Source organism: Cavia porcellus, unplaced genomic scaffold (assembly GCF_034190915.1).
Source record: "Cavia porcellus strain 051 isolate PalLab524CR breed Dunkin Hartley unplaced genomic scaffold, mCavPor4.1 scaffold_22, whole genome shotgun sequence".
Classification (NCBI taxonomy): Eukaryota; Metazoa; Chordata; class Mammalia; order Rodentia; family Caviidae; genus Cavia; species Cavia porcellus.
The window spans coordinates 5661047-5685601 of record NW_026947505.1 but is presented as its reverse complement, the minus strand read 5'-3'; the positions used below and the strand labels follow the sequence as shown (position 1 = coordinate 5685601).

The 24555-nt window shown below is 41.0% G+C and overlaps 1 protein-coding gene across 2 annotated transcripts in view; it reads right to left on the bottom strand.

Moving 5' to 3' along the window:
• Arfgef3 (ARFGEF family member 3) overlaps positions 1–24555 on the bottom strand; it is a 135229-nt gene that overhangs the window by 71931 nt on the left and 38743 nt on the right. Inside the window, exons 5-7 of one of the 2 annotated variants that reach the window (XM_063233364.1) lie at positions 9615–9683; positions 4629–4760; positions 934–1056 (exon numbers count right to left, since the gene is read on the bottom strand). In XM_063233364.1, coding sequence (XP_063089434.1) covers positions 934–1056; positions 4629–4760; positions 9615–9683 — 324 coding nt within the window. The remainder of the gene's footprint in view (positions 1–933; positions 1057–4628; positions 4761–9614; positions 9684–24555) is intronic. The other variant, XM_003465655.4, reaches the window with a different exon arrangement.

Sequence of the window (24555 nt, the reverse complement as noted above, 5' to 3'; positions counted from 1 at the left end):
AGCCCAGGGCTTCAGTGCTGGGCCCTCCACCAATAAGCGCATGCATTTTAGATTTAATTTCATCTCTCTGGACTTTTATCTTCTTATCTGGAAGATAAGGAGTAAAAGAGTTTGAGCTGATGATCTGTGAGGTTCCTTTCAACCTCATCATTTTCTAAAAATTAGCAAATAACAAGCTGAAATGAAAAACAACCAAAAATAAACATGAAATCTTAATTTCTGTAAAATTAATCTCTGAGATATTTCAAACTACAGCTGAGATTTCCTAATTTAAAAAATGACCAATGTCATTTCAGATTTTATGAGAAATTTAACCTAAGTTATTACAGAGACAGATTGAAAAAAACACCCATTTGAAGAAGAATCGTCTCACTGACATTCCTAGATGATAATATACACAAGAAGCCAATTAAATTTACATTTTCCCTAGAAACTCATTGCAGACAATCTGTTCAAATGTAGAGCAAAAACTTCTAGCAGGCTCTGCTAATGGAGAGGACAAGTCAAACTCAGCTTCGCCCCAGTGGCCCAGCTCAGGAGCGAGCCCTGGTGCCATCTTTCAGTCACCAAAGCAAAACACATATATCTCCTCCAAGTGTGTCTTAAACAGCTATTCAGTTTCCTTAACTTATATTTACCATCACAATATTTTAATACAAATGTTTGATTAAGAAGTTTAAAAAAAACAAAAGCAAAAATTTTAAAGCAATGACAAAATTTATAAAAACTGCAAGAAAAAAACTAACTCTCAAAGCTTTGGAGGCGAAAGAAGTGAACTTCTACACAGCTTTATGTATGTAAATAAATGTTCTTCCAAAATAAGCAAGCCCTTCCCAGCGTTTTCTGTGGGAGGTGGTTGTGACAGGTGGTGGAGCAGACTCACAGGAAGACATCACTGAGACCTCAGATGTGCATGGAGTGCCAGCGGCTTACCGTGTTCTCCTGCCTCTGCCGTAACTGTAAGGTCAAGTCGCTGAGCATCTGACTGAGAGTAGCCCGCACTGCGGTGTTTATACTGCGCTGGTGACAGCTGCATGTGTAAGTCTCAATGCACACCTGGGGAAGAAGATAAAGACAGCAGCACATCTGTGTGAGACATCAGTTCATTACCAATGCTCTTTGTCCTCAAACAGAGAGGCCAGCCGATTCTCCTTCAACAGAAAGTCAGCCTGATTTCAGCTATTTTAATGAGGATAGTCTGGACCAATTTAAAATCCCTGGAAGCTTGTTTTTAATAGAGTAACAGTAGTATTTCCCTAAGAAGTACTGTTCTGATAGTCTTACTCTTCACAGGGAAAAGCACAGGAACAAACTCAAGTGGCTGGAAATTAATCAGACAGGATGGAATTTATTTATCTGGAGGGAAGTGCTGTATGTTTAAAATTTTTTCTTAGGCCATGTTCACAGTGCATGATTACATTCATCAGAGCGAGCTGGTACAGACACAGAACATGTCTTATTTTTTTTACTTCCCCTTCCCCTCTTCTCCCTCCGTCTTTTGATCTCCTAACCATTTACAAAAGATCTAGCTTCCTATTTCCTATTGTCTACCTTTTATTTTTCTCTTTAAATTGTTTATATTTTGGGTTTCTCATATAAAAGAAACCATGTGATATTCAAACAGGATGAGTTTATTAGCTCATGGGCTACAATCCTCCTGCACTATATATGAGCTTGACCTTGGACTGACTCTAGCTGTGTTCTTCTGGACAACTGACAAAGGCAGAACACTAAATGTTCCCTGGTTACTAAGCTGCACCTGGAATGAGCTAGCTGTTAAGCAACACTGTGAGGACCTGGTTGGAAGCACCAGTTTGGGCTTCCCCAGGTGCAGTGACTTGCACTGAGCACATTCTCCATGGGACCTCTGTAAGCTCTGCTCACAGAATTGTTTCATCAATACTGGGTCTTACTGGGGACACAGGGCTCCAAAGCCTAGGTAAGTCTGGACTCACTGAAGGAGCTTCATCCTTTTGTACCCCTGCTATCATTTTAGAACCTGAGGGCAGCCTTTGGACTGCTGTGAGGAACCCCACGGGAAATACATGCCTGACAATGCCCTGCTTCTTTCTGGTTCCTGTCCCGTATCCTGCTGAGAGATCATAATGCCTGCTGTGTGCTCCAGATCTCTAGCTGAACACACGACATTCCCAGGTGGCTGATGGAGAAAATCTCAATATTTAAAAAAATCACTTATGATGCCCATTCTGGTTTGACTATTATCATCTTTTAAAGTCCTGTAATGTCTCCAATGTTTCAGTTTTATTGGTTTTGTTCTGTATGTTTTGTTCAATTTTATTATAACTGATGATATAGGCAATTCTTTTTAAGGCAGCAAGAGGCATTATGGTAACCATTGCTGATCACCTTGTATTTTTTTTTACATCATGTACTATGTCCACCCTTTTGATTTGACTGACTCTATTCTGTTATGTCACATTTGGTTTTATTCTCTTCAAAAAAAAGTAATAAGAACTGTGGGAGTAATGAAACCCAAAATGTGTAATTGTTATTGTAAAAAAGAGAGGAAAAGAAAGTGCTCTAATGGATATAACTGCATGTATATTTAAATATATAAAATAGATAACCATATTACTAAGTTTTTGCTGGATCATTGAACAGAACTGTTTGCAGTCTCACTGAATGTCTACTTAGTATGCTTTAATTTTGTAACTTGAACAACTATGTCTAAGATGACACTATGTAATCTCTTAACTAGTGATTTCCTACTGTTTATTTTTTTGAAATTCTGTATGACTTGTACCCTTTTCTGTTTTTTTTTATTTTTCTCCTTAAATAAAATTTTTAAAAATCACTTATTGATAATGATGTGAAGTGTCATGATTTTCCAAGTTTCACTGTTTATAATTCTTTTTGAAGTTACAGGGATGATCGTGACAATTACTGCGTACTATAAATCTGCCCCCGTTCTTCTCTCCATACTGGACTCTGTTTCACAAACACGGTTCCACACAAGAACTGAAAGAGGGGTTTAATGTACCTAAACTACTTTTCTAGCAATAGCTCCAAGGTTCTCTATCATGAAAACAGGTTCACACCTTAGTGGAAAATTTAACTTGATGACTGATGACTCAGCGGGGAGGAGATGCCAATCTTTCTTGTTTGTATCACTCAGGTTATGCCGGTTTTCTGGATACCTCACTATAATAATCTTTTTGGAAAATTAAGTAAAAACAAATTTTCCCTTTTTGTTTTTTATTTGTAGTGCTGGGGATTGAATGGAAGCCCTGAGTTTGCTAGGCAGGTGCTCTATCACTGTGCTACCCCCAGCCCCCAAGAGTAAATATTTCTTTTTAAAGTTTAACTTATCTACTAGGTGCATTTGAAACTTAACATTAAATTTGGCCTAGACTAATTCATTTCATGGTAAAAGAAAACAGAAAGTATTTTTTTTCAAAAATCTATTTAGAACATGTGAATTTTAAATTCACATTCTTAAATGATTATGGATTTGAATGGATTTGAATGTACAATACTTTATGTATACTTAGGTAAAAGGTCTTACATCTCAACAAGCTTCTGCTTTGGCAAGTCATAAAATGACTTAAAAACCTTAAAAATACTTCTAAATCAGTACAGTGCTTAATTCTGATGAAACTAAATTCTCCATGGTCTAATTAGGTACATTAGTATGAGCTGTACCTCATAATTTAACAATTTTCCTTATATCTTACGTTTTCCGCAGAAATCTTTGTGACCACTGATCTCTAAGATTTCTAAGCTTAGACACGCCAAAGCTTTGACATAAATTTAAAAGGAAACTTTTAAGCCTTCAAAGCATTGAAGATGAAAGACCAGCTATTCTGAGAGCTCAATTCCACACCTGATAGAAACTGTCTTGAATTCAGAGCTACACACACAAGGCATACTTAAGAAATCACATTGGTCATTTCAGACCCATGAAAGAAAGCACATACAAAGAGTCAAATTGTATATAATCATGCTATAAATAGATACGAGCTTTGCAAATACCGAATGTATTTTTCTTTTTAGTCTTAACGTCATCACTATTTTAAGTTGCCAATACTACAGAGATAATATCAGACATGACTTACTGCAGTGGGCATTTGATTAAAGAAAATGTGAGCATGTTTACTGAGCTAAGAAAAAGGCATTCTTCAAGATACTCAGTCTGCCAAAAGTGGGGATATATACTGATCTGACAACAAGATGGCTCGCTAAATATAGGAATGACCATGTATTTGATAACACTGCTATCTTTAGGTACTCGGAAAAATTTTTATCAGGTATCCTGATGTCGTAAGAGTTTCCTACACTGGCTGTAGTAATAATAAATTGGTAAACTATTAAGATTCCTAGACTCAGGATTTCCACTTTAAACCAAACACTGCATTCAAAACCAAAAATTTTTCACTATATGATTGTTTTTCTTCCTCTGTCTCAGGGAAGGCAGTAAGATGTTCACACTGGCTAAGAGAAGCTAGGAGAATGCAAGGCCAAGACAGGCCAGGTTTCTAAGAAAAGCGCTCATGGTGTCTTCTCTTGGTCTCCTCAAAACCACTCCACCTCCCCACGCCCTTTGCTTCTGAATTGCAGAATGAATGCTTGAAATTTAGTCCAGAGGCCCAAAAGGGCCCGTGAAATACCTTGTGAAAAGCTACAGGCCCCTGGTGGCCAGGGAATGCACGCAGACACAGGGCAGCGAGGAGGGTCAGAAGGGACATTTTGATCATTTCATGCACTTGTGGACATCCAGTTTTATGACATGCTAAACACAACTGAGAGCAAAAACATAAATGGTTAGTGAAGCAAAACAAACTGCAAAAACAAGAAAAAAGGGGAAACAGAAATCTGCAGGCACACATATGCAATAAAGGTTTAAGGTCACTAGGGAAGTGGGCTGATAGATAACAGTTCTAGGTTAAACCCAGGCTGGAATTGTTACCTAACTGAATATAAAGTAGAATAATGGAATACAGTTGATTAGCTGATATCCAATATATACCGATTAAGTGAACAAAAGTTTGGAAGAAGATTCCTTGCAAAATTTGCTTAATTTTGCAAAACCATATGAATTTCACTTTATTGCATTACACATGAACCTCCCCTATCCTAATGGGGTTAGTGGCATTGCTGTGTTGAAACAGTCCATAATGAGAAGAGTTAATATATATCCAGTTGGGAAAAAATTATAAAAATGAAAAATAATTCATGGTTATAAGCTGGAAAGGATAAAAGATTAAGCTGTAAGAAAGTAAAAGAATTAAGGTGTATTTAGTACATGCGTCAATTCCCCCATGATGAATGTAATCATTAGGTATTGCAAACATGTACTAATAAAATTTTTTAAAATGAAAAAAAGAAGACAAAATACTCATCTTCTGTAAGAGAAGACTATAAATCTTTGTTGATCACACGGAAACAAGGAAAAATTCTACTTGTGGCTCTAAGTTTAAACTCCGTGATGAATCAGTGTCAGCTTGGTGGCCAGGCCATTTTTCTCTCTGAAACACGCCTCTTTCCTAACAGATGAACAGATGTAACAGGTGTGTACAGGGCAAGAGGGCTTCATCAAGTCAGTGTGAACACACACTCAGACGCAGAGAGGGAGCTGAAGTTATATTATTTCCACAATCTTTGTGTAAGTCTGCTCACCGTGCCGGGCAGAGATGTTCACTAGTTTTCCTTTTGGATCTCAAATCAAAAGGCAGTTCTAGAGTGCTGGGCCTAAGTGGGAAACTCAATTAAGATATTCCTCTTTCTCCTCCACAGTCTCCTTGGTGTAAACTGACATGTTAGAATGGCTTAAAATACTTGTTGCCATCAATTCCCACACTATCCCAGGCAGATCTTTCTGCCTGGCCTATCGGTCTACTGAGATTCAGCCTCTGCCTCATGAACAAACCCAAAATAACCCAGTGAGAGGCCTCTCATTGTTCTTTGTGACCTCTACCTTGAAATACACGTTTTGGGAGTCACGCAAAGCAAAGTTAAAGAGAGATGTGGAAATTCTTTGTAACAAAGGACTACCTTGCTCATGGGCTCTCTAGCAATAAGCCAAAGAACAGATATGAAGAGTCAAAGCAGAAACAACAGAGGCTGGGGTACAGAGAAGAAAAGAGAGGGCTTCAGGGAAAGCTTCCTACAAAGGAACTTCTCATTCCAGTGGTCTTAGCTGCTTTAGGGTGGTGGACCTGTCTGTTGGCTACTTTTCTTGACAGGAGAACCAAAATGAGTCCACCATGGGTTGAGGGTTAGGGTTAGGTTTAGGGCTAGGGCCAGGTTATCTATATTTTATATCTCAATAAATAATGTTGTCACACAGTAAAAGAGATGTATACTGGGTATTTCAAGAGTTATAAATCACCTCAATTAAATATTTTAGTGATAAATGGGAGTGTTAAATAAGAATTAAACAAGAATCTATGGAGAGAAGTCTTGAATCTCAACATTTCTGAGCTCCTTCGGGTAACAAAAACCATTAAAAATCTCCAGATAGTCTGATGGAAATACAATGCTCAGAAAAAGATAGAGCACTGATGTGTACAGATGCTCAAGAAAGTGGCATATTCCTAATGGCCGCTCAAATTCTACAAAAGTGAGAAGCATCCATACTTCAAATATAAAAATAGCACAAAATTACCTAATTAAATACTGCTGGAGAGGTCTAGGCGGTAAATGACTCCTAAGAATTTTAGTCAGTAGCTAGTCATGGTGGTGCATGCTTATAATCCCACCATTTGAAGACCAGCCTGGACTATAAAGTGAGTCAAGACCAGGCTGAACTGAACCTGCATAGTGTAGCTGTATCTCAAAAAGACAATGAGAATGTGTATGTGCGTGTGTGGTGCGTGTGTGTGCGTGTGTGTGTGTGTGTGTGTGTGTGTGAGAGAGAGAGAGAAAGAGAGAGAGAGACAGACAGAGACAGAGACAGAGAGACAGAGAATATGAATGAATTTCAGCCAGTTGCCAATATGATAATAGCAAAATTTTACTTTACATTTTCAAAGACTGAGGTTAGCCAGGAATCAACACAGAATAGTGTTTAATAACTCACGATTACAAAATACAAGATCTGGAATTGAACACCTACCTATAGAAACCTGGGCAAGTAAATTAACCTTTGGATTCTTTAACTGGTTGTGGCAGAGATTAAAGGAGAATAGATGGCTGTATTTCCAGCTACTTGGGAGGTTCAGGCAGAAGGGTTATAAGTTTGAGGGCTAGCCTCGGCAACTTCGTGAGAATCTGTCTCAAAAACAAACATTTAATGACAGTAGCTATAATTATTAATCAGTGTTTGGGAATGAAGATATAAGCAGATAGCAGGAGAGAAAAAGGGAGGTCCCGGGGATATAAATCCGAGAGGAAAAAAAAAAAAAAAACCAATAGTTTTGGAAACAGATTTTGCCTGAACTTGCTAGTGTACTACAGTATCAAAGGCTGGAAATTTCCTGGACTCAGTGAGATGAAAGCAGTAGCCTCACATTTACGGGGCTTTCTGCTTTTGAGAAATCTCATAGAAGAGCCTCTAGTAGACAAGAGACATGTCTAAAATCCTTCCAAGGGACCAGTGTCATTAACCATCCCCAAACAGCTGAGCAGAGCTTTTTGGCTGTGATTTGATCTTCTGCTTTCGTCCGGGTCTTGGCGATTTCTACACCTACAGCTTTGTTCTGTATTAATGTAACTTAAAAATGCTATATGTCTACAAATCCAGGCACATTGCTAGGAGAAGTGTTGGACGCAGTTTTTCAATGAAGAGGAGGATTATACTCCTCCTCCACACGGAGTTTTAGTGATGGTTGTTCATGGAGTTGAACAGAGTATCTTAACGGAATTTCATAATTGCCCATTTTAAAATTTGGTGATATTTCTTAGTCCTCTTGTTACATGGAAGGTGCTTTTCTGAAAAACTTTCTTAACTGCAGTTTAAGCAGATTTGAGTTAGACACACCAGGGAAGGTCGCCTTCTTATTTACATTTTGAGAGCTTAATGATCCTTTTATCGTTTTGGCAGTACCTTAGGGAAATAGCTTCATTTTTCATTCTTAAGTACACATTCCATTTCCCGATCAACAGGTTTCAGGGTAAACACTATTTGTGTAATTGCCTGTCTATAGGAGAGCAAGAAACAGCTGGATTCCTTACCATCATCACAAGAGCTATAAATGGCTTATGTTAAGGTGTTATTTTAAATCACTTCCCTATTTCGAGGTGGACAATGGCAAACATTTTTCACTTTGTGGGTGGACCTACACACGATGGTAGCTTTTTACGTGGATTGTAGCTTTCATGTTTAATGGGTACAACCACACTACGAGATAGGTACTTTTACGACAGCAAGCCTGAGGCTAGAGAATTATTTGCGTGACCTCTCACTTGTGTGGCCCATGGAAGTGTGTGTCTCCACCTAGAACCACGTACTGTGTCCCCCAGGCCCTCATTCAGGAAGTGCATTCTGTGAGGATGACAGGGAGAGTCTTTCTCCTCCCTTTCAGGGGTAGAGTGGAGCACAGGGCTCCCCTCCTGAAGGCCCGGTGGCTCTGCACTGTCCCCTATCCTGGGCTGCATCTGCAGGTAGCACTGGACAGTGACACGTAGCACTTCCCATCTCCCTTCAGGTGACACAGGGCTCACCAGCCTCACGTGCTCATCCTGCTTCTTGCTCTTTTTGGAAACTACAGTCTTGACACAAGTGCACCTACAAGTAACAAGAGCGCTCACCACAGCTCTTAAATTAAAACAATTACTGGTGACTCCTCTGTGATAGAGTGAAGCACACAGGTGTTTGACAGTGACTTATGGACCTGCAGAGTAGTGAGGGGTCATCTGACAGCTGCTATTTCTCTTTTGATAGACATACGAAAATTTTCTAAATGCTTCAGTGATTTTCACTAAATTTACTCATTAATACCACAAAAGTATGTGTATCTACTAATATAGATACCACGAATGCTGGTCACTAGGCTTCCTTCTTCCAAATCATCTCAGAATTTAGAAAACCATTGCCTCTTTGTGATCTGCACATATATTCTTGCCAGAATCAACAAATCCTGAAGATTCTCTTTTTAAGAAACAGAAGGAAAATTATCCTCTGCATGATGATGTTTCCAAAAGCCAAAGGCATATGCCAGACACTAGAGAAGCCAAGATTTCTGTTGGATGTGTTCTTGGGTACTACTCTAGAGCACAGCACAGCCTGAAGAGAGAAGCTATAGAACGTGTTCATCAAAGCTTGGAGACAGTGATAGAGCTGAATCAATAAACACCCCTAAATCTCAGACTTAGTTTCTTAAAAGACGTTTTTAAAAGTCAAATGTTTTACTATTAATCACAGGGATAAAATACACTGAGAAAGCAATATAGTGGGTGTAGTGGAGTAGGGGGAGCTGGTACCCTTATTTCCATGGTCAAAGTCTCAAGAGAAACAAATGCAGACATACAGAGCACTAAGACGCAGCACTGGGAGGGCAGGGGGATGGTGGGCACACAGCACGCTTGCTGCAGAAGTTCCCTGGGTAATCACAGAAGAGCTTGCCCCATTCTGGGGCTCACTGTCACTTTGGTAATTATCCCAGCACAAGAGAAAGCAGCCGTGAGCAGGCAGCACAGGGACAAGGGACACTCACCTCAGCGATCTTCAGCACGGCGTTCCCATTCAGGTCAAACGTTGGGGTGTAGGTGATGCACAGTAAAACCTGCAGCCAGCAGGAGGAGAGGGGTTAAACACACAGAAACGAGTGTTTGTTTTGCAGTCCTTTTATGTCACCAAGCCTTATGACACTTCTGCTTTACCTAATGCTCCTTTCTACCCACCCACTGCTCTGTAGTTGGTGGTACTTATTGCCTAGTCAAGGAGAGAGTACACTGGAAATGTAAAGGCCGCACACTCTCCCCATGGAAGGAAGTTGCAAGGCCGGCCTGAAGAGCACTCCTGAGCAACTCCAGGTGGCCTCCCGAATGACAATGGAATCAAAAAGTGATAGGAGTCATCAGGAGAAACGTCCAGGCCCAGTGCTAGGCGTGTCACACCAATGATCTACATTGATATTTTAAATAGGTGTTAGTACTGGAAGGGAACTGAAACTCAGTGATTAAGTACTTTGAGCCAGGTCACACAGGTTAGCTTTGAGATTTGAGCTCAAGGGATCTGGCTCCATGCACTGTTCCACTCAGCAATACAGTCTTCAACTTTGCCTGGACACAAATGTCATTGTAACTTTCTATCCATATCACCTTCCCAAATCCACGTGGGGTCAGAGAGTCTTTTATGCCACTTTTCTCTCCTGGAATTTCCTCCAGGATGCTGCTTGGGGTTTCCTTACTTTTTAGTCCTACGACCTCTTTGGTCTCCAAGATATATAGACAATGCATTGATGACATTCACAAGATCTTTAAGGACCATTTAAAAATTTCACTTTCCACTTACAGAGCCACTAGGGTACAGATCAGTAAAAGCCCCCGGCATTAAGGACTGTCCTAGTTTGGTAGGTAAAAAGCCAGTCTCTCCCCTGTCTGTCTGGCTTCTAACATCCTTGCTGAAGACAGACTTGAGAACACTATTATCTGCTCCTTTGTCCCAAATCCAACAGCGATGCCCTGCTTGTGGATTCCCTGACAGCAGCAGCCTTCTGAGGAGCCTTCTCTTCCCATTCAATTCACGGAAGACCACTGGAGCCTAGAAAATCTACAGAATTCATGACCACACTTAATCAGTCTGCCAACAGCTCCAACTGTAGAAAGTAACCTCTCCCAGTCTCTCAGTCTTGGCTAGGTAGTAGCCCAGGCCTAGGAAAAATCTCCACTTTGAAGAAAGAATGTACATAACTAAAGAAAGAAAAACAGATCTGGGCCCGGGATTAGGCAAATTGGTACCTTATATCCAAGAGTTGACCATCACTAAAACCAGCTCAGTGACAAGGCGGCTAAGAGAATGGGATCATGGGGCTTACTGCCCTTTGGCCTCGTGTAAAATGGAGTTCTTTGGGAAGCAACGAGGGACGGCTGAGGACAGTGGGGTCACCAAGATCTAATCTGGGCTTGGAGGGAGGCTCTACAGGATGTGCTGGTTGGGGTGTTGTTATGGATTAAGAACTGGTGGTCAACTTAACGCAGCTGGATTACATCAGCATGGCATTGAGCAAAGATGCTCCGCCTGAGGAAAGTTGCCAGGATAAATAGGTGGAGAAGAAGGGAGGTGTTGAGGGTTGAGACGTTAAGGAGGCATTGTGGGTTCTCCTACGAGTTGATGTCTGAGCTGTTGGTTTTCCTGGAGCAGCTTTGGTGCTCACATCGAGTATTGCTTCCTGGCTCCAGAGGGGAAGACATGTGCTGCCTGGTCTCCAGGATGAACTCGTCACGCTGCTTCTTGGCACGTACCCGACTGTGCTTGTCGTCGGAGGAGCTCGGGGCCTCCATGTCCCTGAGGACGGCTGTGGTGCCTTTCAGGATAGCCCTGGTCTTTGTTATGAGTGTGACTTCTCAGCTCTAGCTCTTCTCATCCCACTAGCACAGCTCCTTCATCCTGCTGGCATAGACTTTCTGGCTTCCACCGCTGACCCTTGGGTCTTCCCGGCACGGATCCGTAAAACAGACTGGCATGAGTCCTTCTTGTGGGCTCTGGACCTCCAGTGGGACTTGTGGGAGGAACTGTCCTGAGCTCTGGATTTTTATCTGGACTCATATGGGACATTGTCGTGGAGTTTAGGCTCTTGACTAAATAATCTATGTCTTTAGTGTTGCGGATAGATTTCTTGCATTTTCCTGTATTAACTTCCGTTGACCATTATAAAAATATTATAAACTCCATGTCCTAATCCTAGTTGTTCTGTGTACAACCCCTAACTACAGCAGGTGTCTTTGCCTGAACCCCCATCCTTGGCTACTCCGATGCTTGCTCCTCTGTGGTTCATTTGATGGTTTCTCCCAGGTCTAGTGTTTGAGGTTTCAATGCAAATGTCACTCTCAGAGATGGCTTCCCAGCCCTCCTATCCTCGGCTCCAATCTCCTTGTCATATGTACTTAGATGAGATTCAGGGTGGTGTGGCGATAGATTACTACACGCGGTTAGGAGCACGCAGTGACTGTACACGCACATGTACTTGGTTATGATCACCCCCTTACATACGCATGCTCGCTGGGCCTCTGGAAGTCCCGCAGGACCTCTCAGTCAATGCTTTCTTGCTCTGACTTTTTGCCACACAGCACAACTTCCATTGCTTATTTTTTATGCCATGCTTCCTGGTAGTGGTGGGAGGGCCTGAGAGAATGGCTGGCAGAGGCGGTGGCAGTGGGCTCTGGAGGTCATTTGGTCCATCTGAATTCTTGCCTTTTAAACTACTGGTGAGAAACACTGGCACTGCCAACACTTTGCAGTAAGAAGACAATGGTGGCCAATGTTTGTCTGCATGGGCTAATTATTAACATACAGGACTGCCCGTCAGCTTTCTGCCTCACTCTCCTGTGTGTTCATAGAATATGCACAAAATGAAGCTGAAAAACAAGTTTTCAAAAGTGAACTGTGTCCTCTATGAGCAAGAGCTGTGTGCTCACAGCAGCAGCTGCGGGACCAGGCTCAGAGCCTCGGGGAAGCCCTGCTGAGTGTGCTGAGCTGCGGTGTTCTGTGATGGAGAGCTGGAAACACAGGAAGTGGACTCCCCTGCAGCAGGGAAGCCTGCGGAAATAGGGGAGGCCTCCAGTCCCAGTGCTCGGAATCTGAACATCCCTCACTCAGACCCTAGTCAATGCTGATCAAGTTCCAAAGAGCTGCAGAGAGAGGCCTCCTGCACCTACTGCTGGCTCCCAATATTCAAGAACTCACTGAGCTATGTGGGAAAAAAACCCTAAAAACAGAATAATGAAAGGAAGTGAAGCACATTAATGAAGCTAACTCCTACAGCCTGTGCAGTTTGCTGTTCAGAACACTCAGCAGGTTTTAATTATGGGGCTGATGGTACCCAAGGCCCCCTGTGGCTCACAGGATACATACAGGGGCAATGTGTGTAGCTAGGATGATGCAGCAGGTTACAGTGACTTCTCAAAAGTGATAAGCGGACAAACTGTTAATGCTCCTCGTGCCTGCCCAGCATTAATTCACTTGATTAAAACACAGATGGCAACAGCAAATTAATTAAGGCTCTGACTTCAATGGATAACAAGCAGGCAGAAAGCAGAGATTAACATTCAGAGCACGCTGGAAAGGAAAACAGGAACACCTAAATGCTGAGGGCAACTCCGTTAGAAATATATCCTTCCTAGGGTCATCACAGCATATTGACTCAATGACTATCGAGCAGTAGGAGCTTGGGTGACAGGCAGCATCTTGCAGTCTAGCTGGCTGCATTGCTGGCAGGAGGACACCAGGAAGGAAATGGAGAAAACATGCAAAGCCTCCCATGGAAGGAGAAAGGCATTACAAGGGCTATTAAAGCTCCAAATCATCTTTTTAAAAACCCAATAACTGAACAGTAGGTGCAAAAAGCAATCCCTCCAGTGAAAATGTCTAGAAACCCAAGTAAAAACAAACACATAAATAATAAACACACATAACAGAATTGGACTAGAAAGGGGCAAGTGAAGTTGATTTATTGCAAAGACTAGGCACAAGTTATGAGAATCTAGAAAACATGATCACATTAGGAATAGAGAGTGACCCAGGTGGACAGATAATGATGAGACAAAGATCACACAGACGTGCTTCTGGGCAACATCCTACACTAATTCTCTCCTAAAGACATGTCTTGATCATGACCTGGGTTTCGGCAGGCCCTGCCTTGTGATGCTGGTGACAGAGCAGGGCCCATGACATCAAGGCCACAAGTCTTCTAGTGACATGATTACAGCATGCAATTCAGCATTAAATTGTTGTGCGATTTTGCCTCTGTCCTCTCCTCATTCCCTTATCTTTAAATCTTCTGTCCCATTCAGAAGGCTATTTAGAGGAATAAATTGCATGTTAACAAAAGATACCTCGAGGGCTGGGGATGGAGCTCAGTGACACATAGCCCAGGAGAGGCCTGGAGTTTAATCCCAGCACCAAAGCAGAGAAACATATACGGTGAGTAGGAGAGTAGACAGGTTTCATTTGCTGTAACTCAGAGTGGCTATTTTGACATAAACGAATAGGCTAATTTTAAGTAAAAAGTGTATTAGAAAACTCAGGTAATCCACACTGAAAAGCACAGATCTTTTAGAGCCTGGAGACCACTATTTTTCCCTTAGGCTGAATTGTTCTGGAAACCTGGGGCTAGGCCCTGGCAGGGTGACCGCTAAAGCTGACCCTGCAGTCACACAAGGTAATGTAGGTTGAGCAGCTATAATATGACACTCTCCAAACTCTGAAGTCTGAAGTGCCATTCTCAAGAAGCTTTGGATTTTGGAGCATTCTAGATTTTGGAGTTTCAGACTTGGGACTATCAATGAGTAAACTCTATGCAAATAACACCAAATCTGAAATACTTAGAAATCTGACCCCAAGCATTTTGGAAAAGGGATCTTCAATCAGTCACACTAATTTCAAGTGACCAGGTTGGGGCAATCTGAATTTCGTAAGCTCCCAGACAAGACACCCAGCCAAGTGGAAGGTCCTCACTCTCACAGGGAGAAAATCCTTTCTGGTCATCTGAAAGCGTTTCCCACGAGACACACAAACCAGCCTGCTACCTAACTTTCCCTGTCAGGCTCTGCTGAGCACTTACTCATTTGTTACCCTCGCCCTGCGTGGTCATTTGTGAGTCATCCACAGACTGTTTCCAGGGCAGTCAGGAGTATAGAAGTGATTCCTGATGTCACCGGGAGCAGCTGCACGGCCACATGATATTCACCTGCGGGGCCCTTCTCTCCCGCCTCTGTCTGTCTCTCTCCCTCTCTCCCTTCCTTCAGCAAATGTTTACTGCGATGTGAGCAGTGTCAGATCTAGCACTAGGTGCTGGGGATACAGTAGTGAAACAGAGAAAAAAGATCTTGCAGCGCTCACATCTTAGATAACGTTGGTTCTAAAATAAAGTGATTATGAGTGATGAACATTCTGCCTAGAAAATGTTCCGTCACCTGAATTGTATATCAGAAGACACGCCTTGTAGTGCTCTATGTGTCCTTTCACAGGACTCTAAATTTAACATGTTACAACACATGTAATTAATAAACTCAGGAAAACAGACAAGGATACCATCCCAAAGTTGATTCAGGAGAGTCAACTACTCACAAGGCACATGGAGGATTTGAGGGTCATATCAAATGAGTAAGGAATTTTTTTCCTTTTCCTCAAATTATTAAAATTATCTTAATTTATGCACAAGCGCTCCTTGGAACGATTGTTTCATTTTTTAAAAATATCAGATGTTGTTTATAAATCAAACCAAACAAAATCAACTATTAGGGTTCAAGAAGAGAACTAAACTCATGACTGGTGCACAGAAGGCCTTGGCCTCGCCTCTCCTCATGCGTGGAGGAGCGCCCGCAGGCCAGGCCTGCTCCAAGCCCAGCTCTGGCTCTGAGCATGAAGTTGGCTCTGACACTTAACGCATGCTGTCTTTTGGCCTCCCGTGTACATTGGCTTGAAAAACCACTTCCTTCTCTTCAGAAACATCCCTGTTCTTTTTGTTCTCCAAGTTGGCAACAGTCAGGGCAGGAAATTCAGTAGCAAGCACAGGAATATTGAGGCTGTGATGTCTCTGTACTGGATGCAGGGCGCTCTTGTCCCCTAGTCTGGATTACAAAATGTGATCTTTAACTGTGAAGTAGACACAGAGGGTCTTTTCCGCCTGGCCCGTGCATAAATACTAAAACGGCTCAACCTTCTGAGGGCAGGAGAACGACCGGATGTCTGTCTATCTGTAGTGTGAAGGAGGAAGAGTCACAAAGCATAAACTTGTAGAATTTCAGAGGACATTTCCTTATTTACATTTAAAACACAGATTCCAATGATGAGCATTTTTTGCCCCTTATTTCTATCAAAGTTTCTCAGCCTCTCAGGGTGGAGTGATTCCTGTGTGGCAGGGGTTGAATTGCATTGTGGGGTACTTGGCAGCACCCCTAACTTCCTCTCAATAGGTGATAGAGGTGTTCCCACCCCCACCAGCTGTGATGATCAAAAAATGTCCCCAGCTGAGAACCACTACTCTCAATCATTCATCCCCAAGCCTGGAGGACACAGCTGAGAGCCTCGGCCACAGGAGCCCAGAGCTAAAATCTGGAATGTCCAGAGGGCAGGGGCAACCCCTGAGCCTGCTCTCTTCAAATCCCCTGTGGCTGGTGGCAATAGGCATTTGAGCTAAACTCAATCTTCATTTTGACAATGCATCAAATTACTTCATCTCATGAAGCTTCTCCCATTCATGACTTAAACTGACTCGCAAATGGCTATTCTGTGAGTTTTTTTAGTCAGTAGAAAATTTTGCTAGAGCTCCTGAATATTCAGTTTGGAAAATAGTTTATCCACTGGTTTATTATCACTTTTGAGGTTCATTTCAGACTGTACTTGTTGGCACTAGTGATAAATTATTAATAGTCATCAGATAAGTCACTGGCATCTAATTCTAGGAAATACCATACTGTGTTACTCAGAAAAAAGGTAAATATTAACTGTAGTGAACTTAATTTACTTGAACAAATAACAAATTGTTCCTATTTCTATTTCTTCTCCCTTCTAAAATTCTGCTGTGATAAACTTACATAATTATCTCCAACTACAGCCCTTGCCAATTTACTTCTTAGAGTCAACATTTTTTCCACATTTCCTTGGGGAAATGCAACTTCAGTTTCTTAACATCTCAGATGAAAACAGTTGTCTCTCATCTCAAATGAGTTACAATGTTCCAGAACCTCACACAGCTACTGAAATCTTTGGGGGTTCATATCCTTTTTACAAAATGATATTTCCATATAACCTCACATCTCTTCATATACTTTAAATCATCTCTAAATTATTTATAATACACAATGCAATATAAATGTTATGTGAATGTTGTAATAATGACAAGAAAAAAGTCTGTTACATCCAGTACAGAAGCAATCTTTTTCTGAATATTTGTGATGGAATTAAAGTAATTATATACTTATCTCTTTCCTACTAGATTTAAACCCTTGTCTTTGATAGCATATGAGTTAGAACTTAAATGTCATATGAAGACTTGGTTGCTGTGACACCAGTGAGAGATGGTGAAGCTTTCAGGAGGTGGGGCCTAATGGAAGGAAGGTAGGTCGTGGGGGTGTGGCCTCAGAGGGATACCGGACGAGGGCCACTTCCTCTTCCTCTTCACTTCCTGGCTGCCATGAGGCGAGTGGCTTTGTTTCCTATGAGTTCCCCACCATGTTGCTGTGCATCACCAAAGGCCCAAAAATCAAGGGGACCAGCAGACCGTGCACTGAAACCTGGAGCTAAAACAAATCTCTCCCCCTCTACATTGATTTGCTTAGGTGTTATCTCACAGCAAAGGAAAACTAACACCACTGAACAAACCAATGGAAACAAACTCTAAAAAACAGTCTATTAAAAAGTTCAGCAAATTTTCCTTTTACATCAATTTGGAACAAGTTTATTTTGACTTAATCTCTCAGCTGGATTTTTCAGCCCTGGGGATCAGAACTCAGAGGCTTGTACATGCTTGGCAAATGCTCTAGCACTGAGCTACATCCTCAGCTGCTTTTATTTTTATTTTAAGATGAGGCTTGCTAAGTTTCCCAGGCTGGCCCCAAACTTGTGATTCTCTGTTACAGACATCCGCCATGTTCCAGCTTCTCAACTGGATGTACTGATAAACTCAGTCCGTCTTTGCTCTGCTCTTGTCAGGTCCCTGCCCCTGAATGGGAGCATCGTCTCAGATAGAATCGGCCCACACAAGCCTGGAGCTTTTGGTAATTTTAGAGTTGATGCTTATAGACATGACTAATCAAGCCCTTGTGATAAAACAGTTTTTAAAGGGTTAAAGTCAACTTGCTCCTCTATAAATGAAAAACTTAATAACTATAAAATTCTTGTAAAATAATTCAAGTCACATAACTCATCTAGAAAGACAGTCAAAAAACTGATTTAGCTTAGTTGTGGGGAATTTTCTATAGGGAATAGAGTCAGCGCTAATGGTGAGGACCTTAAATATAATTTAGGTGATTAGTTGATATACAATAATTAATATAATCTAGATGATTAATTGATATATAATAATTTCCAAAAATTTTAAGTAAAAGCTATAAATCAACATGCCACCCTTTTTTGGGAATCAAATATCTATGAAGATAATGTATAATTTTCTGTTCTATTACCACAGAAGAAGACAAAAGTATAGAGAGAGGAACTAGGGAAGAAAGGAGAGTTGGGAGAGACTCATGAAGCAATGGTAGTTGTAATGCTCTGATTCACAATTTGAGTGAGTTCAGAAGTGTTCATTTTCTCATTATGCTACTCGTATTCTTTTCTAATAACAATAGCAAAAATGAAAGCTAACAATGACCCTGTGCTAAACACTTCTTTTCTTTTTAGCTCTTGGAAGACTCATGACAACCCAAAGAAGTATGTGTCAATATTATTCACGTTTCCCCATCAGAACATGGGCCACAGATAGCAGCAGTGAGTTCCCAGGTCACCAGGAATTCCAGCCTGGAAGCTGTCCTCTCACCACTCTGCTACCAAATGTCTTGAAAAGAAGAAAAATGAGAAGTCTAGAAAGAGGAGAGTGTCCAGTGCTTTTTTCCAGGATAATGACATTGTGGCCACCTACAGTTCTGCAGTGAATACTAATCTACTGAAAGAGATTTTCTGGGATTTCATTATTTTCCAGAGCTGCGTTATTCACCCTGGCCTCACGGTCAATCCAGACCCCTGCACCTGAAGGGTATCTCTCCACTTATTCCAAACTAGACATTAAAGTTCAACTCCTAGCCCTGTTCAAAGCCTTTCTAGAAAAATCTGAGCTGAGACAGCAATTCTATTCCAATGATTATTTAAGCCCAGCCCAAACCACCCACTTCAAATTCAATACACTGATAAAAAGGATTTGATGATGCAGGAGGTTACATTAATTCTAAAATACAAATCTGTATTGCTCTTTTTTCACACAGATTATCTGCAATCCACTTTAGTTATTTGTTTCTCCTAGTCAATCACTGAAAACTACTACGTATTTCCATCTCTTCTTCATTAGTCAATAACTAAATTAGCACGCAGTTAGTAAGCTCCACACCAGCTGCTTTGCTAGACACCAAAGGGAGAAAGCCAGTGCTAAGAGTGTATCATTACTTCTTACTTACTGGCTAGTGAAATTTTCCAGACAAGCCTGTGTTAAGAGTTTGGGAATTACTAGTTGGAGAGATTCAAATGTACCACTTCCCCAAGTGGTCCACTGCAGGCACTCCATTGGTCCTTAGCTAACTTACAGCTGAGCATACGGTCTGCTCATCCCCTGAGAAAAGTGCAGGATAGTGAAAAAAAGAGGAGCAGGAGGCAGCAGAGGGGATATCGTGCCAGCTGCCACCGGCTGGGGCTAAATGAGCCCGACCAAGAATCTCATGTGATAAGTGCCCTGGCAGAGGGCCAGTTATCTCTCCACACTATCACCTCTTCCTTCAGGAACAGAACCCTGGGGACATGGCTGTTCAGGATAAAGACTACACTTCCCAGCTTTCCCTCTGACTGAGTGTTGCCATATGGCCAATCAGATGTGAGCAGAAACGCAGCCCTCCTCCTACAACTGGTGGGCTGCCACGCAGGTATGTTGGCTGCTGTTAAGGACCCACTATGGACCACAGGTGGAGAAATAATCTGCAAGAAATGAAGGGCTCTAATAATGTGGCTCAGCAAGCACTGACGCAAGTTAATGTGAAAGAAAAATAAAATTGTGCATTGTTATAGCTAAAATGAATCCTGCTGGGCCTCTCCCTGTTTCTGACTTCTATCTTAAATATTTTTTCACTTTACCAATCACTTCTTGAAAAGAGTTTCCTCTGTCTTTCTTTCCATCTGCCCCATGAGGTCTTGTTCTGGTTATGTTGTCGTTAGGGCATTTATCACCATTTATGTATATTTATACGTTTCACTAATTTCTATCACTAACCTCCAAATGAAGATTGTGTTTTTGTTTGGTATTAGTTTCTTTTTTCTAGGTCATCTGAGCCTAGCACAGTGCCTGGGATACAATAAACAAATATTCACTGAATACATGATTGAAAAGAGTTGAAGGATCCTTCCACTGAACTAAGAATTCTAGAGAATCCACCACAAGTATATACCGGGGTTTTTGCATTTGTACTTGGTTAACTTAAGGTCATGGTGGAGAACACTAGGTAGAATGCTTGTCAACTATGTTTGAATGACATCACACCTGGAAATGGTGGTGACTTTAAGAAAAGAAAAATAATGTGAAAAATCTCACCTCAAAAACAATGCATGAACTATTGAAGAGAAAACTGCATTTCTGAATTTTCAATGTTCTTCTCTTTGCTTTTTAATATATTTTCATCATCTGTCTAAGGCAGTCATTCCAAAGAGTAAAGGAACAAGGGAGAAAGACTTAGAATTATATCTGTGTGTATATGCAAAGTAGTAAAAGATCAACTTTGGCAGCAGAAAGACGGGGAACTGTGCAAAAAACAAGTTCCTTAGGAGAACCGCTATTTTAGACACGTCTTTATTTACTACACAAACAATGTTTGTAAGCTTGCTTGATCGACTTCCAACAATGGTACATTAAGGAGTTATGTATTTTCATCAAACACTGGATTTCTCTGTAATAGAAGAGACTGCTGCAGATCTTTTAAAGTGATTTGATGGCTTTAGGCTAAGAAGAAATTTCTGGTCTTCCTGACATGAGAAGGCGAGACAAATTAGCCACTCACGCTCGAATTCCACTAATGATGATTCTTCCCATAAGGCACGCTGGAAGACCAAATGCTCAGAGATAAGCACATCAAAACTAACCATTTGGGTACACTTTCCAGTGTAAAGACTCTGCCATTAAGGGGCCTGCCCTTGAGAAGGGACTTTAATACTGGTCCCCTGGCCAGGAGGGGGCATCTCAGTGGCAGAGCATTTGTCCAGCATGTGCTGGACTGGATCCCTAGCATATGAATATTTTTAAATTTTTCTTTTAAAAATGGTCCTTCCATATCCTATTTCTAACTGCCAGATCAAGGATTGACTGTAGTACTGGTGCATAATTTAGAAGCACATTCCCCTCCACTTTGTAATAGTTAAATCCCAAGATGATACCACAAGGCTCAGGACTATTAGCCTTGCAGACAGTGAACGTCTATTTATACTCTGTAACCTTTCTGCTCTTTGCAGATGTTTGCTAGGTTTTTGTCATATTTGAATATCTAAATAGTAGATGACAATTCTGTTTTCTATACCACATATATTCAGGGCCATTAGTTAATGTTGTGGGAAAGAAACTATAGATTCTTTCTCCACATTTGAATCTGTTTGAATAATTTCAATAAAATGAATGAGAGAATATTATTATTTTGGGAGGACACAGAAAATACACAGGACTGAGGTGCTCCTAGTTTGCTTCCCTCCATTAGCCTGTGATTAAACTTTGTTGTGTGCACATCTATACAATGGGAACATGTTATAGTTTGTGTCTGGAAGTCCCGCTGGTCCCTCTGCAATCATGAGAGGTGGGATTCTTTGGAGCTGAATCTAGTGTTTGTGACTGATTCATAGTGCAGGGCTGGGGTTAAGAGTGCTGGAATTAAGGGTGGATGACTGCTGGCTCCCCCTACTGACATTGGCACCACCCTGATCCCAGAAGTCTGGATAAAATAAGAGGGCAGAAAGGAGTTTGCTTCACTATTTTTGCCCTTGTTGCTTTGCTGTCTTCTGTCACTGCAGCCACCAGGAACTGTTGCCCCTCTGCCATCTGCCACTCTGCCTTGGATCCAGCCAAGTACAGACTGAAACCTCCACAAGTGTGGGCTAAATAAACCTTTCCCTTTTTAACTTTGAGTGTCAGGTATTTTGTCCCAGCAATGAGAGAAAGTAATAGAACGGTAATCACACCCCACCTACCAGCCTTTCCATGTAGAGTTAACAGTCAACCACCCACTGCAAGAACACAGACCTCTCCTCAGGCTGAATTACAGTTTAAAAACTGGCCCTTGTCATTTTGCTAGTTATGTGACCTTCATAGAAAGGTAAAAAGTGCTTGCCAGATTGTCTGGTGCACAATAAATGTTAAATAACCAGCCCCTGTCATATATCCTTTGAAAATTGTAAAGTACTCCACCAATATTCACTTCTATTATCCAAAGATATACATAAAATAAGACATCCAGTAATAGAACACTCTTTAAATACATTCTCAGGGCCCAGTATCACATCGTCGCTTATCGCCAAAGCCAGCCTGCTCTTCCAGATAGAATACTCATAACTCTCCCACAGAGGCAGAAGGCTCGCCATAATTCTTCTCCATCTTTGAAGCCTCAGCCAGCTGTATCAGTTAATAACCTCACTAAAGGTTATCCATTAGAAAGAAGGAAAGAACGCCCTAATTACTGTAGTCCGACATGTCATTAGTTATGTCCATGGCTCCTATGAAGCCTAGCTGGCATTTATGGAAACGGGACACGCTAGGGGAAAATGTTACATGCAGACAAGTACTGCATGTAAATATTAAATAGCTCCCCACCACTGACGAATCCATTTCACAGGCAATACATCATCAGAGAAACCCTCTCTTTCTGATTCTGTTCAACACTGACACTTTATTTGCTCAAGCTATAAAATTTTTATTTGGATTCCGTGGGTATTTTAATAAATCAAAGTTACTTTTACCTTCCCCTCTTGTTAAATAGAAAGAACATGTAGAATAGTTCCTTGACTAAGTAATTTAACCTCATTCTTGCTTAATTTGTGAGAAATAAGTATCATTTTTAACCCCCTGATTGTAAGTCTAGTATCTCCTTTCTAAATAAGACTATTATCATTGGAAACTTCAACTCTGTTATTAGCTAGGATTTGTTTAACCTTGGGGAAATCTCTAACCATGTTGTTTTCCTTTGCAGGAATTGAATACAATTTCTACACACTGTTGAGTATGACCTGGTTCAACTCATTTTTATGAACACTAGCAGATAGTAATGTGTAGATAAATGCATGATGTGGATTTTTACAAGATAATATCTAGGATTTGTTACTGTGCTGTGGTCACACACATAAATGAAAACCTCATCACATGGCTTTGCTCCTGGACAGTATGCCCACACCAGCATTTGAAGATGCCTATTGTACTCATTTTGAAAGATTTTCTATAACTACAAAATATTCATATAAAATGACTGGAGGATTTTTTTATAGGAAGAATCTGGTTTAAATAATTTATTATAAGAATGAATTATATCAGGAAACTGAGACAAACTCAGTAAATCTTTCCTATGTAATGGGAATCCAGTCTTTCCCTGAGGGACTCATCCAATTCCCTTTAAATATAATTTTTCTTTTAAATACAGTTTTTGGGAAAATAGGTGATAAATGTATTTTAATATAGTAATGATATTGGCAAAACAAGGACTTATGAGTTTTTACTTAGGTCATAACCAGTTTTACATAATTATAAGATAAAGAAGTTTTGGTTTCTAGAGATTTCCATACTATTAAATTAGTATGGAAATTCTTTGTGCATAAAGGAGATAAAATTTATATATTATTCTAAATCAGAAAGCCTGTAATTTAGATCAATTTTTATACTTAGTGAGTATTTTAATCTCAGAAAAGGAAATGATGGTGGATCTTTTACCTGTAACCCATCATGGACAAAGAGATTTTATTTCATAGTGATAATATCACCCTAACACAATTATCTCAGCTTTAACTTTTTAGCAACTTGACTAAACATGTTTGTTCAAAATAAAAGACACTACAAAGAAAATAGCTTAAAGCTAGGTTTGGTGTGAACTGAAATATTTCCCCCAGTTCCAACATTTAAATCGTTAAAATTAGCATATAGAAAAGACCATTGTCTTAAAGACCTTTTAGTTAGATGAGGACAATCTAACTGCAAACACTGAACATTTGGATTACTGTTTTTGTTTTTGTTTTTTGACAATCTCTGATTTTCCTCCCAGACATTAACTAAAAGTACCATGGTCTATTATTGAGTCATCAGGAAAACCATAAAAATAGGCTGAACTAACACGTATCTACTCCCCTCCGCAGCAAGACAAACACAAGGCACTGCTGGGCTGGCGTTAGAGAGCAAGCACAGGACCTCAAACAGGTGTCACTGCTGGCAGAACCATTAGCCACCCCGCTTCTCCACAGCTTTCAGGAGAATCGGTACTCCCTCATTTTCATTTTTAACAAGACCTCCTCTGTTCTATGGAAAATTATTCCCAGGAAAATTTCTAGAAGACTATCTAGCCTGGGATGAGTGCCCTCTTAGTTAAACACCCAAGCTCACCCTCCAGTACGTGGACTCTGAACAGCAGATGAGGATGCCACAGAAGCACCTGGTTCCGCGGCTGGGCTGCCCTCCCCTTCACGAGTGGCACACATGTAGCAGAGAAGAAAGCATCTGAAGGCGATGAATGTCCAGGCTCCTGAGTGGGCAGTCAAAGGCAAGGTAAACCTGGACATCCAGA